The sequence below is a fragment of the Microcaecilia unicolor genome, chromosome 11 (assembly GCF_901765095.1).
Source record: "Microcaecilia unicolor chromosome 11, aMicUni1.1, whole genome shotgun sequence".
In the NCBI taxonomy this organism is placed as follows: Eukaryota; Metazoa; Chordata; class Amphibia; order Gymnophiona; family Siphonopidae; genus Microcaecilia; species Microcaecilia unicolor.
In genome coordinates this window covers 99,577,165-99,593,928 of record NC_044041.1, presented here as the reverse complement: position 1 = coordinate 99,593,928, position 16,764 = coordinate 99,577,165, and the positions used below count along the sequence as shown (strand labels likewise).

General features: G+C 43.6%; 1 protein-coding gene and 1 long non-coding RNA gene across 2 annotated transcripts in view; both read right to left on the bottom strand.

The window, feature by feature from the left end:
• The window catches only part of LOC115480951 (unconventional myosin-If-like), a 111,219-nt gene that overhangs the window by 60,640 nt on the left and 33,815 nt on the right, over positions 1–16,764 (bottom strand). Inside the window, exon 2 of the mRNA XM_030219935.1 lies at positions 9,178–9,315. Coding sequence (XP_030075795.1) covers positions 9,178–9,315 — 138 coding nt within the window. The remainder of the gene's footprint in view (positions 1–9,177; positions 9,316–16,764) is intronic.
• Positions 309–8,696, bottom strand: LOC115479489. Its single transcript, XR_003943701.1, has 3 exons — positions 8,686–8,696; positions 6,815–6,821; positions 309–382 (listed from the first exon to the last, which is right to left on the bottom strand). It is a non-coding gene; the product is annotated as an uncharacterized LOC115479489 (long non-coding RNA).

The window sequence follows — 16,764 nt, the reverse complement described above, 5'->3', positions numbered from 1 at the left end:
CAAAGGGGTCCTTTTACTAAGCCACGTAGGCGCCTACGCATGGCAAATGCACGTCAGTGTAGAGTTACCGCCCGGCTACTGCGAGGCCTGGGTGGTAATTTAGTTTCTTACGCGTGTCCGCTATGCACACCGGAAAAATCATTTTTATTTTCCTGTGCGCGGCAGAAACCAGGTGGTAATCGTCATTCTACGTACAGTTACCGCGAGACCTTACCGTTAAGTTAATGGCTGGCAGTAAGGTCTCAGACCCAAAATGGATGTACACCAATTTTTATTTTGCCGCATGTCCATTTTCGGCAAAAATATAAAAAAGGCCTTTTTTACAGGCACGTTAAAAAATGGATCTGTGAGTGCCCTAAACACGCGGCTACACTAGTGCAGCCTAGACTAGTGTGCCTTAGTAAAAGGACCCCTCAGTTCTAAGAGGGAGATTTCTGACAACACTATTATGATGCATAATAGGACCTGCAGCACCAATTTCAATGGGCAGAATCAGGGACTATATATCCCACAATGCTTTGGAGTATAAGTACAAACCCGGGATTGACCAAAAAGTCTGGAACTGGGTAATAAGGAATCTCTGCAGCTGGGTTTTCAAGATATGTACAATGAACATATATGTTATAAATCTGCACATATTCATTGAGAATATGCTGAAATCCTGACTAGCTGGCTATGTCCTGAGGACTATTTATTTATTTATAAAATATATAGACTGCCATACTAATGCAAAAGAATCATCCACATAAGAGTATAAAATAAAAACACAGAATATAAAAGTGGCAAAATTGTACAAAACTGAAATAATTTTCAAATTAAACTTATCTTAGTAAATATACATAACAGCTTGGCTTATCAGCATAACAATTATGCACCTGGCAGTATGAAAATAGCCTAGCATTCTCCCTCTTCCTACACTGTAAAGAGAAAAGCTCTCACTTAGAAGTATTGGGATCCTTTTACTAAAGTGCGGTTAGCATACGAGTGCAATAACTGTTAGGTACGCTAATTTGCGCATTAACTGTATGCTGTGTTAGGGGATGAAATCTGGGCCGGTTATGGGAAGAGATTTAGCATCAATTGTACATTGGAGTTAGGCCATGATAATTAACCCATGCTGTTACTTGTACAGTTAGCACAGATGCTCATACCACTCTTCTTCCATCCGTCATAACTGAGAATAATCTTAACTTGCATGAAGAAACATTTTTGTGGGTTATTTCCGGGGACATGTTGGAATGACCTCAACAATTTCTATTTGCTGATGAAGTGGAGAGATGTGGTAGCCGTGTTAGTCCACTTTTAAAGGTAATCAATAGAAATAAAATAAAATAAAACAGAAAAGAAAATAAGATGATACCTTTTTATTGGACTAACTTAATACATGCATATCACCATGCATATCTCCCTGTCTCTCTCCTAACCCACCCCACCCTCATCCTGTTAGACTGTCACAGAAATGTTTTGATGTTTCACTTATATATACTGTTATTTATCAACATTTGCTCATTTCTGACCTGATGAAGAAGGGCTACCTTCGAAAGCTATTCAAAAATATATTAAGTTAGTCCAATAAAAAAGGTATCCTCTTATTTTCTTTTCTATGTTTCATTTTATTTTATTTCTATTGATTACTGATAAAGTGGGGAAACTTCAGCACATTAGTAAAAAGGCCCAGTACAAACATAGGCCTGATATTTGAAAAAAACTGAACTCCTAAATTTAGGATCCTAACCCCACGGCTTAATAAACAGGGGGGTATGTTAGGTTCCTAAATTTGTCCCCTATTTTCAATCAAACATAGGAACCTAATCTATCAATATTCAGCTATTGATGGTCAGCATTTTTTAATGTGCTAATCGTCGCTGGCTAGGGTTACCATATGGCTCCAGAAAAAGGAGGACGGATTGAGCCAGCCGGGTTCTTTTTCTGGAGCCATATGGTAACCCTATCGCTGGCTAAATTTGAACTGGCCGGACCATGTCTAGGCACCAGTATTGAATATCTGGGTCTAACTGGACTGTTCATGACCACTGAGCTTTATGGGGGACCTGGATGATATTCAGCTAGAAATCACATAAGGCAGTTATACAGATCCCAGCTGAATATCAGACAGAAGAACCTACATAATAATCCCCCCCCCCCTGCTCCAAGAAGAGGGCCCATTCCTGGACCCCTCCCTAAGCAAAGCTGCCCCTCCAGAAGAACATCCCCATCACCAGAAGGCCTCCCCTCCACCCCAGGCCTACCTTTAACAATTCCTGGTAGTATAGTAGTTTTCCGGGAAGGAACGATGTACAGTCAGTGCTACCCACACCAGCTTCAACCTCAAAATGGCTGCTGTGATCTGTGTAGTAGCAACTGAGTGTCGTTCTTGCCTGAAAGTCTAACAGACCACCAGAGAATATAAACATAGGCCTGGGAGGGGAGGGGTGGGGGGGGGGGGTCTTCTGGTGGTGGTGTTGGTGGTGTTGCGCTGCGTACACTTTGTAGCGCTCTAGAAATGTTAAATAGTAGTAGTAGTAGGATTGCTTCTGGAGGGGCAGCTCTGCCTGGGGGTGTCTGAGAGGGGGGCACTTTTATGGGCAAGGGGGGGGGGGTCCAAGAAAGGGGTTGGCTCATGAGTGGAGGGAGCACATAGTCAAGCCACGACCTAGAAGCTGTGCAGACGCTGGCCATTTTTCTCTATAGATGAGGGTAAATAGTGGAGTGCCACAGGGATCAATACTGGGATCAGTGCTATTTAATGTATTTATAAATGTTCTGGAAATTGGAACAAATGAGGTGATTAAAATTGCAAATGACACAAAACTATTCAAAGTTGTCAAAACACAAGCGGACTGTGAATAATTGCAGGAAGACCTCAGAAAACTGGAAGACTGGGCATCCAAGTGACAGATGAAATTTAATTTGGACAAATGCAAAGTGATGCACACTGGGAAGAATAATCCGAAATATAGTTACCTGATGCTAGGGTCCACCTTGGGAATAAGCATCCAAGAAAAAGATCTAGGTGTCATTATAAACAATGCAGTGGCGTTCCTAGCCTGGATGACACCCTGGGCGGATCGCTGTTGCGCCCCCCCCCCGGGTGCAGCGCGCCCCCCCCTGCAAAATGACACCTCCCCCCCTGGCGAAATGACACCCCCCCCAGGTGCACACCGCTGGGGGGGGGGTGGCGTGCGCCTGTCGGCTCCGAGTTCGCTAACTTAGCTCGTTCGCTGCAGCTCCCTCTGCCCCGGAACAGGAAGTAACCTGTTCCGGGGCAGAGGGAGCTGCAGCGAATGAGCGAAGTTAGCGAACTCGGAGCCAACAGGCGCGCGCCGCGGCACCCCCCAGCGGCGTGCACCTGGGGTGGACTGCCCCCACCGCCCCCCCTTGGTACGCCACTGAAACAATACGCTGAAATCTTCTGCCCAGTGTGTGGCAGCAACCAAAAAGGTAAACAGGATGCTAGGCATTATTTGGAAAGAATATTATAGTGCCTCTGTATTGCTGTATGGTGTGATCCCACCTTGAGTATTGCATTCAGTTCTGGTCACCATATCTCAAAAAAGATATAGAGGAATTAGAAAAGGTTCAAAGTAGAGCGACCAAAATGATAAAGGGGATGAAACTCCTCTCATATGAGGAAATGCTGAAGAGGTTAGGGCTCTTCAGCTTGGAAAAGAGATGGCCAAGGGGGGATATGATCGAGGTCTACAAAATCCCGAGTGGTGTAGAACGGGTAGAAGTGAATCACTTTTTCAAAAAGTACAAAGACCAGGAGACACTCAATGAAATTACGTGGAAATACTTGTACAACAAATAGGAGGAAATATTTTTTCACTGAAAAAATAGTTAAACTCCGGAACTCGTGGGCCAATGATCAAAACTCCAGCGCTATTCTGAATAGTGCCACAAAAATACTGCTGGAACAGCGCAGAAGAACAATGCCGTAATGCTCAAAGCTAATGAGATGCAAATAGAGGCACGTTCAAAGCTTTGAGCACTAGGGAGTTCGGCAGGAGGATTGTGCTTGTACATAACTACATAAGTAATGCCACACTGGGAAAAAGACCAAGGGTCCATCGAGCCCAGCATCCTGTCCACGACAGCGGCCAATCCAGGCCAAGGGCACCTGGCGAGCTTCCCAAACATACAAACATTCTATACATGTTATTCCTGGAATTGTGGATTTTTCCCAAGTCCATTCAGTAGTGGTTTATGGACTTGTCCTTTAGGAAACCGTCTAACCCCTTTTTAAACTCTGCTAAGCTAACCGTCTTCACCACGTTCTCTGGCAACGAATTCCAGAGTCTAATTACGCATTGGGTGAAGAAACATTTTCACTGATTTGTTTTAAATTTACTACACTGTAGTTTCATCGCATGCCCCCTAGTCCTAGTATTTTTGGAAAGCGTGAACAGACGCTTCACATCCATCTGTTCCACTCCACTCATTATTTTATATACCTCTGTCATGTCTCCCCTCAGCCGTCTCTTCTCCAAGCTGAAAAGCCCTAGCCTTCTTAGTCTTTCTTCATAGGGAAGTCGTCCCATCCCCGCTATCATTTTAGTCGCCCTTCGCTGCACCTTTTCCAATTCTACTATATCTTTCTTGAGATGCGGCGACCAGAATTGAACACAATACTCAAGGTGCATGTGCAGGTGCAGATGATTTCAGTGGTAAGCTCAGCTCCTGTGCGTATGCACCTGGTAAAACCCAAACATGAAGCACACATTGGTGTCTGTTTTCTGCAGCTTAAAACGTATTTTAATTTTTTTTTCTGGATGCTTATACTTAGATGCAAGTAACAGATGCCAATGTGTATTTTGGAGCTTTTAAAAGCATGGCCGCTTTAAAATTAGATGTAGGACAAAGAATACCAACGTGTGCTTCACATTCGGGTCTGCTGTTTCTCACAACCAGCGCACGAGGGCTCTTCTGCTTCCAGAGACAATCAAAAGATTTTGCAGAGAGAATCATGGGAAATCCTGTCTTCCAACTCCCTGCTTGGACCTGGCCTTATTTTTGACAGCAGGTGTTTCAGGTGCTCTGTTTTGATCATTGGCGAGGAATACAAAATGATCTCATTTAAATGAACTTGACTACATTTGCATGCTATCTGTTGCTAAGGCCTGGCGCGCTTGTTGCTTGCTGCGCTGGACCCCTCTAATCATTCTGTGCTAGTAAATGCAGGCGCAAGTACAGCACTAATGGCCTCTAGTGCCCGCGTTTACTTTTGATCATCGGCATATCATTGCCGGAGGATGTGGTAACAGCAGTTAGCATATCTGGGTTTAAAAAAGGTTTGTACGAGTTCCTGGAGGAAAAGTCCATTGTTTGTTATTGACATGGACATGGGGGAAGCTACGGCTTGCCCTGGGATTGGTAACATAGAATGGTGCTACTATTTGGGTTTCTGCCAGGTATCTGTGACCTGGCTTTGGCCACTGTTGGAAGCAGGATACTGGGCTAGATGGACCATTGGTCTGACCCATTATGACTATTCCTATGTTCTTAGGGGCTCATTTGAAAGCACTTAAAGCACTTAGTTCCATAGGTTACTATGGGCCCCTTTTACCAAGCTGCGGCAAAAGGGGGCCCGTGTTTTACATGCGTGCCGAGGCCCCCTTTACCGCATCTGGTAAAAAGGAAGTCTCGCTTTCCTACAGGAAATGGCCATGTGGCAAGTAAAGCATTTGCCATGCAGCCATTTCGGGGGGAGCCCTTACCGCCACCCATTGAGGTGTTGGTAAGGGCTACTGCGTTAATGTGGTGGTAACCGGGAAGTGATTACCACTTTGTGCACTCCGGCACTACAAAAATAAATATATTTTTGTAGCGCAGGAAATGACAGTGTGCTAGGGGTGGGAAGTACTGCCTGGCTGCTGTGGTAGCCTGGTGGTTCTTCCTTTATAGGGAGCGGTAAGCCTGCGTTGGGCTTACCGCTGCTTAGTAAAAGGAGCCCTATGAACTTTGTAAGTCTAAGTGTTTTGAAAATACAGCTCTTAATATTCAGAGTCGGCAGCCACATAGCTAAGCAGGCAAAGATAAGACTGTCTTTTGTGCAGTCCTATCTGCCTGCTTAGCTGTATGGGCACTGGCATTGAATATTTCTGGTACCCACATAATTGTTGGCTCTGCCTGGTTAAGTTCCACTGAATATCAGTGGCTGGCCCACTGAGTGGAATTTAAGCAGCCAGGAGTCTCTGCTGCCTGCTTAAATTGCTTTGAATATTGACATCTAAGAGGCCAATATTCAAAGGGTTTATGCTTCTAGTGAAGTTGCGATCATACATTTTAAAATGCAATCTTAATAAATGGACCCTTTTACTAAGCTGTGGTAAAAAATGGCCTTAGCGTATCCTTACACAGGTCTTTCCTGCGCCAAGGTCATTTTTGCCACAGCAGGAAAATAGCTGATTTTCAGTAATGGCCATGCAAGGCTAATTTTCCCATTAGTGCGTTAACTCCTATTCTCATATTTTTTTCTCATCTCATCTATCTACTTGTTTTTTCTATTTCCCTCTCATCCCTTCTCCAGCAATACCATTGTCCCCTCTGTCTTTCTTCTTCCACAATCTCCTGAAGCTCTCTATCTTTCACCCAATCCCTAGTCCCCCCATTTTCATCCTATGTACTCACCTTTTTAGCCATCATCTACCCTCCATTGCCTCTCATCCCCCCACTAGCCCTAGCTCCATCCCTGTCCCACCTTCCTTCTCTTGTCTTCAGGACATTCTATCTCATATCCTCTACTCCATCTCCTATTGACTCTCTTTCACCATCTTTTTAATCCTATTTCCATCCTTATAATCACTGTAGAGACCCATTTTCTTCATTTCCCATACCTTTCCATAGCACCCCCACCCTTTTTCAATGCACCTCACCTGCTTTCCAGTCCTCCAGGTTATTCACACCATGAGTCAACCTCTAGCCACACTTCATCCCCTTTATCTTACTTCCCATTTCACACCATAAGAGCATAAGCATTGCCATACAGGGACAGACCGAAGGTCCATCAAGCCCAGTATCCTGTTTACTACAGTGGTCAATCTAGGTCTCAAGTACCTGGCAAGACCTCAGAGCAGTAAAACAGATTTTATGCTGCTCATCCTTGAAATAAGCAGTGAATTTCCCCGTCTATCTTAATAATGACTTATGGACTTTTCTTTTGGGAAATTACTCAAACCTTTTTTAACCCCTGCTAAGCTAACTGCCTTTATCATATTCTATGGCAATGAATTCCAGAGTTTAATTACATGTTGAGTGAAGAAATATTTTCTATGGTTTGTTTTAAATTTACTACTTAGCTTCATTGCGTGCCCCTTAGTCCTAGTATTTTTGGAAAGAGAAAACAAGCGATTCACCTCTACCTGTTCCACTCCACTCTATTTTATAGACCTCAATCATATCTCCCCTCAGCAGTCTCTTCTCCAAGCTGAAGAGCTCTAGCCGCTTTAGCCTTTCCTCATAGGGAAGTCATCCCATCCAGTATATTACTTTTGTCGCTCTTCTCTGTACCTTTTCTGCTATATTATTTTGAGATGCGGTGACCACAATTACACACAGTATTCAAGGTGCAGTCACTGAACCTGCTTTCGAGCGGGAAAGAGCGGGGTATAAATGCTACAAATAAATAAATAAATAATTCCTAATATACTATTTGTTTTCTTAGCAGTGCAGAGGGTTTCAATATATCATCAATGATGACACCTAGATCCAGTGGCGTTCCTAGGGGGGGGGGGGTGGTGGGTGCGGTCTGCCCCGGGTGCACGCCGGCAGGGGGGGGGGCGGGTGCTGTGCGTGCCTGTCCTCCGTTCGTTCCATGCTTCTTCTCTGTCCCAGAACAGGTTACTTCCTGTTCCGGGGCAGAGAAGAAGCATGGAACGAATGGAGGACAGGCGTGCGCGGCACCCCCTCAGCGGCTTGCACCCAGGGGGGGTTTCCTTAGCGGGGGTGTCCTTTCGCCGGGGGGGGGGGGTCGCGCTGCTTCCGGGGGGCGGGGCACATCGGTGATCCGCCCCGGGTGTCAGCCCCCCTAGGAACGCCACTGCCTAGGTCCCTTTCCTGGGTGGTGACTCCTAATGTGGAACCTTGCATCATGTAACTATAGTTTAGATTCCTCTTTCCCACATGCATCACTTTGCACTTGCTCACATTAATTGTCATCTGCCATTTGGATGCCCAGTCTCCCAGTCTCATAAGGTCCTCTTGCAATTTTCACAAACCTCTTGCGATTTAACAACTTTGAATAACTTCGTGTCATCAGCAAATTTAATTACCTCACTATATTAAAAAGCAGTGGTCCCAGTGCACACTCTGGGGGAACCCCACTATCTACTCTTCTTCATTGAGAATACTGACCATTTAACCCTACTCTCTGTTTGTTTTTTATCTTTTAACCAGTTTTTAGTCCATAATAGGACATTCCCTCCTATTCTATGACTTTCTAATTTCCTCAGTAGTCTTTTTTTTTTTTTTTGTTACATTTGTACCCCGTGCTTTCCCACTCATGGCAGGCTCAATGCAGCTATGGAGGGTTAAGTGACTTGCCCAGGGTCACAAGGAGCTGCCTGTGCCTGAAGTGGGAATTGAACTCAGTTCCTCAGTTCCCCAGGACCACTAGGCCACTCCTCCTCCTCTTTCATGAGGTATTTTGTCAAATGCCTTTTGAAAATCCAGATACACAATATTGACCAGCTCACCTTTATTCATATAGGGTTGTGAGGGCTGGCAGCATCAGCATTGTAAAACAGAATTGCAACTGGCCTCCCCTTTTGTCTTTAGAGGAAGGATGTGATAAACCAGCCACAAAGACAGAGAAACCATTCTTTTAAGGCTGATGCATTGTAAAAACTACATGTCCTCCTCCCCCATCCTCCAGCTCTAGCATCCTTGGGGAAGGGATATCTATTACTGTAGCTAGAGATGGCTAGCAGGTAAATTTAGCCCTGGGACCATTAGTAGGATCCAGCTGATCAGACAGCATGAGAGTCTTGCTGTTGTCCCATGCATCTGTGGACTAGTAATTCCAATTTTTCTAAGGAAAGGAGTATTGCATAGATGCAACAAGATAAAACCAGAACTAGTTTGAGTCGACATGGACTATGGAAAGAGGTTGTCCATTTTAAAGTCCTAGTTCTGAAACCCCTTCTGCTTCCGCCCTCACCATGACCTACGACAGGATACAAAGATGTAGTCATCCATGTAGCGCTTCTTCAGATTCTCCACAATTGCGTCCTCACTGATCTTGGTCAAGAGCACCATATCATCCACGCCGCTGTGCTTGACATTGTGGCTCTGCCAGTGGTATCTCTCCTTGCTACCCTGTTGGAGGGAGAATGGAAAGGAAGGTTAATCCTGTCTCTCAGTGGGACAGCAAACTCTGATGCTCTTGTAATCAGAACTCAAGACCTGAAGTAAGCCTGGCAATTTACAGTACCCAGGTACATGCTGGAGAGCCTGCGCCATTCTTAGCTTTTTTTTTTTTTTTACAGCAGAGATAGTTCTGATTTTCCAAGGAAAAGGAGGTACTACATCAGTGGTATTCACTGATGGTCCTTGAGGACTGTAAACAAGTTGGGTTTTCAGGATACCTCCAAAGAATATGCATGATATAGATTTGCATACAATGGAGGTGGTATGCATGCAAATCAACAGGAGCATGCCTGGAGTGTGACTTCAGATCACCCTTTTCCATGCGTTATCTCATATAACATATGTCACTCTTTCACCCTATGTCTATTTGAAAGTACCTAGGCAGTAACAAGAATACATTTTTTTTTATTTCTCTTGTCTCCTTTGGTAGCTAGTTGTGTAGCAATGTTGTATCAGATACTGTATCCTAGAGACGGCTGCATACATCATATGTTTCTGAAATTTAAAATGGTGAAAGGTATTGGGGATCCTACTTGGAAGAACCACACTTTGTTTTGATCATTCAAACACAGGTCCTTCTTAAAGGTAACCAACCGAGTGCAACAGGTTCTTTTTTTGCTGTACACTGCAGGAGAAATCTCCACCAGGTCAGTAACAGTACAGTTTCTACTTATTACCTTTAAAATGGACACACAGCAAGCACATAATTTTAGCACAGGAGGAGAAGTTAAGATGTGAATACAGCTTTAATAGATGGTGTGTAACTGTGACTCTCACTGCGAAAGGAGGACTCACCACGAAAGGCAATGAAAGGAAGCCGGTGGTTATCACAGGAAGAACAGAGGGGAAGGATTCTGAAAATGCAAGAGGGGAAGCAACCATGAAGCAATATCTCACCTGAAGCTAGCCCTGCACTATCTCTTCCCCTATAGAAATCCAAGCAATGCACACCACACAAAGTTTCAATCCAGTGCAATTCATGCTATGAAAAGTTTCAAAAAAAAAGCACAAAGCAAAAAACAAAAAACAAAAAAATCAAAACAAGAAGGAAAAAAAAGTGGTAGGTGACCAATGAAGAAGATGACACACTACTCAGGAGTCCATTAGATGTTAAATATTTTCTATACCCAGTCAATAAAAAAGTTGGCAAAGATCCAACATGGACCATGTGTTGGTGTAAAAAGTCAGGGATCATCAACTGTGATATTCCAATTCAATGATTCCAAAAAAGTGGTCAGACTCAGAGAAGGTCCAGACCTTCAGTCCAAACACTTTACAAGGCTCAGTGCTCACACTGCTCAAGCAACAACTGCAATCAAACACTGCCAATAAAAGTTGACGACCCTTGACGCAGGCTTTATATGTCGAAACACGGTCCATGTTGAGCCTTTGTTAACCTTTTTATTGACTGGATTATAGAATAAATTCATCATCTTATGGACTCCTGAGTAGTGTATCATGTCCTTTATTGATTGCCTAACACTTTAATTCTCATGAAAAGTTTCAAGTCATCCCTGCATTACCTTGTCTTGAAATGGTGCACAATACCAGATGGCAAAACACAGTGAGCCTGAGAGATGGTGAAAGTGAGAGGATCTCCTGCACAGCTGGAAAGTGGCTTAGGAACAGCCTCAGACCCAGTTTCTAGAGAGATATTTTTGTCCAGTCCAGGTTTTTGAACTTTCATCTCAGTATGGGACTGACTCAGCCTGTCATAGCTATCATGAAAACGAACTGGTAAGCATAACCTTTGGGAAGGAGATATTTTCAGTGAATTCTTTGTCAAGAGCTCTGATATTAGTTTTACCCTTCTGTATATTTTGTTTAAAAGGTAGAGGATGTGTCTTAATTTCCCATAAATAAACAGTGGATTTTCCCCAAGTCAATTTAATAATGGTCTATGGACTTTTCCTTTAGGAAGCCATCCAGACCTTTTTTAGACCCTGCTAAGCTAACCGCCTTTACCACTTTCTCTGGCAATGAATTCCAGAGTTTAATTGCACGTTGAATGAAGAAACATTTTCTCTGAATCATATTAAAACAATTTACATCTACCCATTCCACTTCACTCATTACTTTATAGACTTATATAATATCTCCCCTAAGTTGTCTTTTCTCCAAGCTGAAGAGCCCTAGACGTTTCAGCCTTTTCTCATAGGGAAATTGTCCCATTCCCTTTATCATTTTCATCGCCCTTCTCTGTGCCTTTTTCTAATTCCACTATATGATGCATAAACACACACTCTTCATAAAAGTTCATGCTCGGTGAGGTTTTATACGGTGGGTGCATGTTGGACCCTGCTGCAAAATGAAGGGCTGCTCCACAAGTTGCTGCAGACCAGTCTTCAATCCCTCTCCCTCTCTCCCCATCCCTGTGATCAGAGTTGAGGGAATCCATCCAGCATACTCCATTCCCTCAGGTTTTAATTAAGCAGGGAGATTCTGTTTACAGCATGGCTATACCCAGAAAGGGAGATTTGGCAGAATTTCTTATGTGACACATGGATAGATCTAGGATTTAAAAAAGGCATGGGGGCTGCAAAAGGTGTGATGTATCAACACATCCCCCTCACAGTCATCTTACCTTCTGCTCTTTCTCCCCCTTCTCTTCTGATTCCTCCTGGTTTCTCTCCACCTATCCCTCTCTATATCTTTCCATTCACCCCTCACTTTCACCAGCAATGGTACAACCATCATGGGCTTCCCAAGAAGGCTGGGGTAACCTTGATGGTTAAAACCAAAACATCTGGAGAAGACTGTTGCCAGAGCAACTCTGGAGGACTTCAGATCATAATTATTTCATAATCATAAAATATCTATATTCCCTGATGTGTCTGTAAAAACACAAAAGATTAGGAAATAATTTATTTTGCTGTATCCCAAGGTGATTTCATTGGGTATTGGTTTTGCCTTAAAATTTCCTTGAAAATTGTTAAAGGAGAGACTGTGCTTTTTGAAATCCAGGTCAGGTGCAACAATTTATCCAGATTCAGTTACTTGAAAGGAGCCTAGCAGAAGGCCTGTCTTGAGTATGTTCAGTTCGTAAGTTCTGCATGTTATGATATTAAGTTGGAGATGTGTATGCCTTTGATAATACCTTTATTTGTAATAGGGTTTTCCATTTTATTTTGTTAGCCCTTCTCTCAATTTTATGAAGGGTCCTTTTACTAAGCTACGGTAAAAAATGGCCTGCGGTAGTGTAGGTATGTGTGTATTGGGTGCGCGCTGGACCAGTTTTTACCGCATCTGCAAAAAATGGGCTTTTTTAAATGGGATGGGAAAAGGGCCTGTGGTAAAACTGAAATCAGCGAATGCCCAAAACCAGCCTGAGCCCTTAATGCCACCCATTGATCTAGCGGTAAGGGCTCAAGCGCTACACATGCAGTGACTGGTCAGCATGCCCCAAGTGCTGATTACTGCCGGAAATGGTGTGTGTGGGAGGAAATAAATAAATAAATCATCCAGGTGGTATGGGTATGCACCAAATCTGAAATTACCGCTGGGGGGGGGGGGGGGGCGCGGTAGCCTGGCAGTAGTCTCATTTTGGCGCTTGCTGCATGTGCCTTTCTGAAAGGGCCCCTGAATTTGCAGGGTTTTTGGTACTGTTATATGTTACTGATTTAGTTTTATTTGTAGCTGTGGAACAAACTCTTTTCCGATTTGGTATATGATTGCTTGACACAATAATTTCTGTTTATTTTGATGGATTGTAAATTGTTCTAAATTAAAAAAAAAAAGCAAACATCAATGAGTTTGAAAGGGCTGAATGTTTTGGATTGGACAATGTTTGAAAAGGCTGAATATTTCTATTTAGGTAGCTGTTTAGACTATTATAAAACTTCGTAGTAAGACATAGATGGGGCACTAAGAGAGCTTCTTAAAGGGATCAGCATGCTACAGAAGAAGCTACCCCTCCCCCTTCCCTTCCAATCACTTCTGTCCTGCTCTGAAGACCTTCTCTTCCTGATGCCCCTCCTGAATAGAAGCCCTCATTCCAACCCTTCCCAAACAGAAGCACCTTCCTGTTGCCCTTCCTACACCAAAGTCCTCCCAATCACTCCCTCCCTAGGCCTCCTCAGGGCCTATCTTTTATCCCTGGTGTCTAGTGGGATCAGGGCAGGAGACATCCCCAATTGCTCCAACCCCTTGCCGGTGCTCTTATATGGCAGCTTTACCCTTAGTGGTAGTATTACAAGGCTATTGCTAGGGGTTGCAGGCATTACTTTGAACACAGTGCCAGCAAAGGGCAGGAATGACTGCAAATTGCTCCTTCCCCAACCCCACTAGACGCAAGGGATTAAAAGGTGGGAGGTACTTTGGATAACACGAGGGGGGACTGGGGTGAGAGGCATTGGGGGGGGGGCTTCTAGTCAAGGGCATTAGAAGGGGAGCTTTTATTCAGGGCATTGGGCGGTCTGGTGGAGGAGTAGCCTAGTGGTTAGTGCAGCAGACCTTGATCCTGGGGAACTGGGTTCAATTCCCACTACAGCTCCTTGTGACTTTGGGCAAGTCACTTAACCCTCCCTTGCCCCAGGTACAAAATAAGTACCTGTATATATGTAAACTGCTTTGAAAGTAGTTGCAAAATACCACAGAAAGGCAGTATATCAAGTCCCATTTCCCTTTCCCTTTGTGGCAGGGGATAATGTGAAAAGCATTGGCCTCTTTAAGAAGCAACTAAAGTGACAAAAATGGGTGTGGTATTACACATGCAGTATAGCAAAACAAACAGTAATCCACAAAAGATAAAACTTTTAATGTTTCTTTATATTGTTACATTAAAAGTTTCCTCTTTTGTGGATTACTGTTTGTTTTGCTACCATTTAAGAAGCAGCCTGGGAACATCAGGTCATAGCTTAATGATTCAGTGCTACCATTCAACTGAAACAGCGCTTGCTAAAGTCTCCAATGACTTGTTCCTGGCCAGATCCAAAGGGCTCTATTCTATCCTCATCCTTCTCGATCTATCTGCTACTTTTGACACTGTTGATCACAGCCTACTCCTTGATACGCTGTCCTCTGTCCTCACTTGGATTTCAGGATTCTGTTCTTTCCTGGTTTTCTTCTTATCTCTCCCAGCGTACCTTTAGTGTATACTCTAGTGGATCCTCCTCTACTTCTATCCCACTGTCAGTTGGTGTACCTCAGGGATCTGTCCTGGGCCCTCTTCTTTTCTCCATCTATACTTCTTCCTTTGGTACTCTGATCTCATCCCATGGTTTTCATTATCATCTTTACGCTCATGACTCCCAGATCTACCTCTCCACACCAGAAATCTCAGCTGAAATCCAGGCCAAAGTATCAGCCTGCCTGTCTGACATTGCTGCTTGGATGTCTCAGCGCCATCTGAAACTAAACATGACCAAGACTGAGCTTCTTATCTTTCTCCCTAAACCATCCTCTCCTCCTCCCCTATTCTCTATTTCTGTGGATAACACTCTCATCCTTCCTGTCTCATCAGCTCGTAACCATGGGGTCATCTTCGACTCCTCCCTCCCCTTCTCTGCACATATTCAGCAGACTGCTAAAACCTGTCGTTTCTTTCTCTATAATATCACCAAAAATCGCCCTTTCCTTTCGGAGCACACTACCAGAACCCTCATCCACACTCTTATCACCTTTTGCTTAGACTATTGCAACTTGCTTCTCACAGGTCTCCCACTTAGCCATCTCTCTCCTCTTCAATCTGTTCAAAATTCTGCTGCACGACTAATATTCCGCCAGTGTCGTTATGCTCATATTAGCCCTCTCCTCAAGTCACTTCACTGGCTTCCTCTCCGTTTCCGCATACAGTTCAACTCCTCTTATTGACCTATAAGTGCATTCACTCTGCAGCTCCTCAGTACCTCTCCACCCTCATCTCTCCCTACATTCCTCCCCGGGAACTCTGTTCACTAGGTAAATCTCTCTTATCTGCACCCTTCTCCTCCACTGCTAACTCCAGACTCCGTTCCTTTTATCTTGCTGCACCATATGCCTGGAATAGACTTCCTGAGCCGGTACGTCAAGCTTGGTGCGGCAAATGAGAGGAAGCCCATGCAATTCCTATGGGCTTCCCCTCATTTGCCACGTGGGAATCGCTAGCGCAGCTTTGTAAAAGAAACCCTAAGCAAAAAGCACTTTGTTTTTATATGGTTTGTGGAGATTACTACTACTACTTATCATTTTTATAGTGCTACTAGACGTACACAGAGCTGTACACTTGAACATGAAGAGACAGTCCCTGCTCGACAGAGCTTACAATCTAATTAGGACAGACAAACAGGACAAATAAGAGATAAGGGAATATTAATGTGAGGATAATAAAATAAGGGTTCTGAACAAGTGAATAAGGGTTAGGAGTTAAAAGCAGCATCAAAAAGGTGGGCTTAGCTTAGATTTGAAGACGGCCAGACCGTCTTCAAATCTAAGCTAAGCCCACCTTTTTGATGCTGCTTTTAACTCCTAACCCTTATTCACTTGTTCAGAACCCATATTTTATCATCCTCACTTTAATATTCCCTTATCACTTGTTTGTCCTGTTTGTCTGTCCTAATTAGATTGTAAGCTCTGTTGAGCTGGGACTGTCTCTTCATGTTCAAGTGTACAGAGCTGCATACTCTAGTAGTGTTATAGAAATGATAAGTAGTAGTAGTAGTACCAGGCAGCTTGAATAACACTGCTTGTGAGATCAATCGCAAGCAGTGTATTCATGTATCGTGGGAGTGACTAACCTGTGGTGCGGCACCCCCAATAATTTTGAAAAGTTGGCTCCTATGTACATGGGAAACTAAGGTATGGTAAAAGCCTGACTTTTACCACACCTTAATAAATACCCCCTAAATACAAATAATGCTTTCAAGGGGGACCCGAGTCAGGACCCTCTACAATAATGACATAATGAAATACAAGGTAATGCAACACATGAAGCTCAGGAAAGAACAAAAAAAAAAAAATACAGATTCTCATGTATGATTTTTGTTCCTTTTTCTGATACTACTCTCATAATTGAGAAGCTAAATCTGAGAAAGAAATCCTGAAGCGCTCTCTCTTAGACACACAGTACAATATCCAAGCTTAGGTCATGCATAGAAGAAAAATAAATAACTTTTTTCCCTCTGTCCTTTTCTTGTATTTGAATCTCTCTTTTTTTCCTCTTTCTCCTTTTTAATTTCACCTCCTTTTTCTCTCTAGCTCTGTCTCTTTCTTTTTCTCTGTTTCTGTTTTCCCCTTCTCCTCTCTCTGATTCTGTCTCCCTTCCTCCTTCCCTCTTCTTAATTTCTCCCTCTTCCTCTCTCTAGTTCTGTCTTTCTCTTTTTCTCGGTCTTCCCCCTTCCTCTTTCTAGTTCTCAATCTCTATCTTTCTTTCTCTCTCTCCTTAAATTTCCACTCCCTTCCCCTTTTCTTTTGTTATCAATC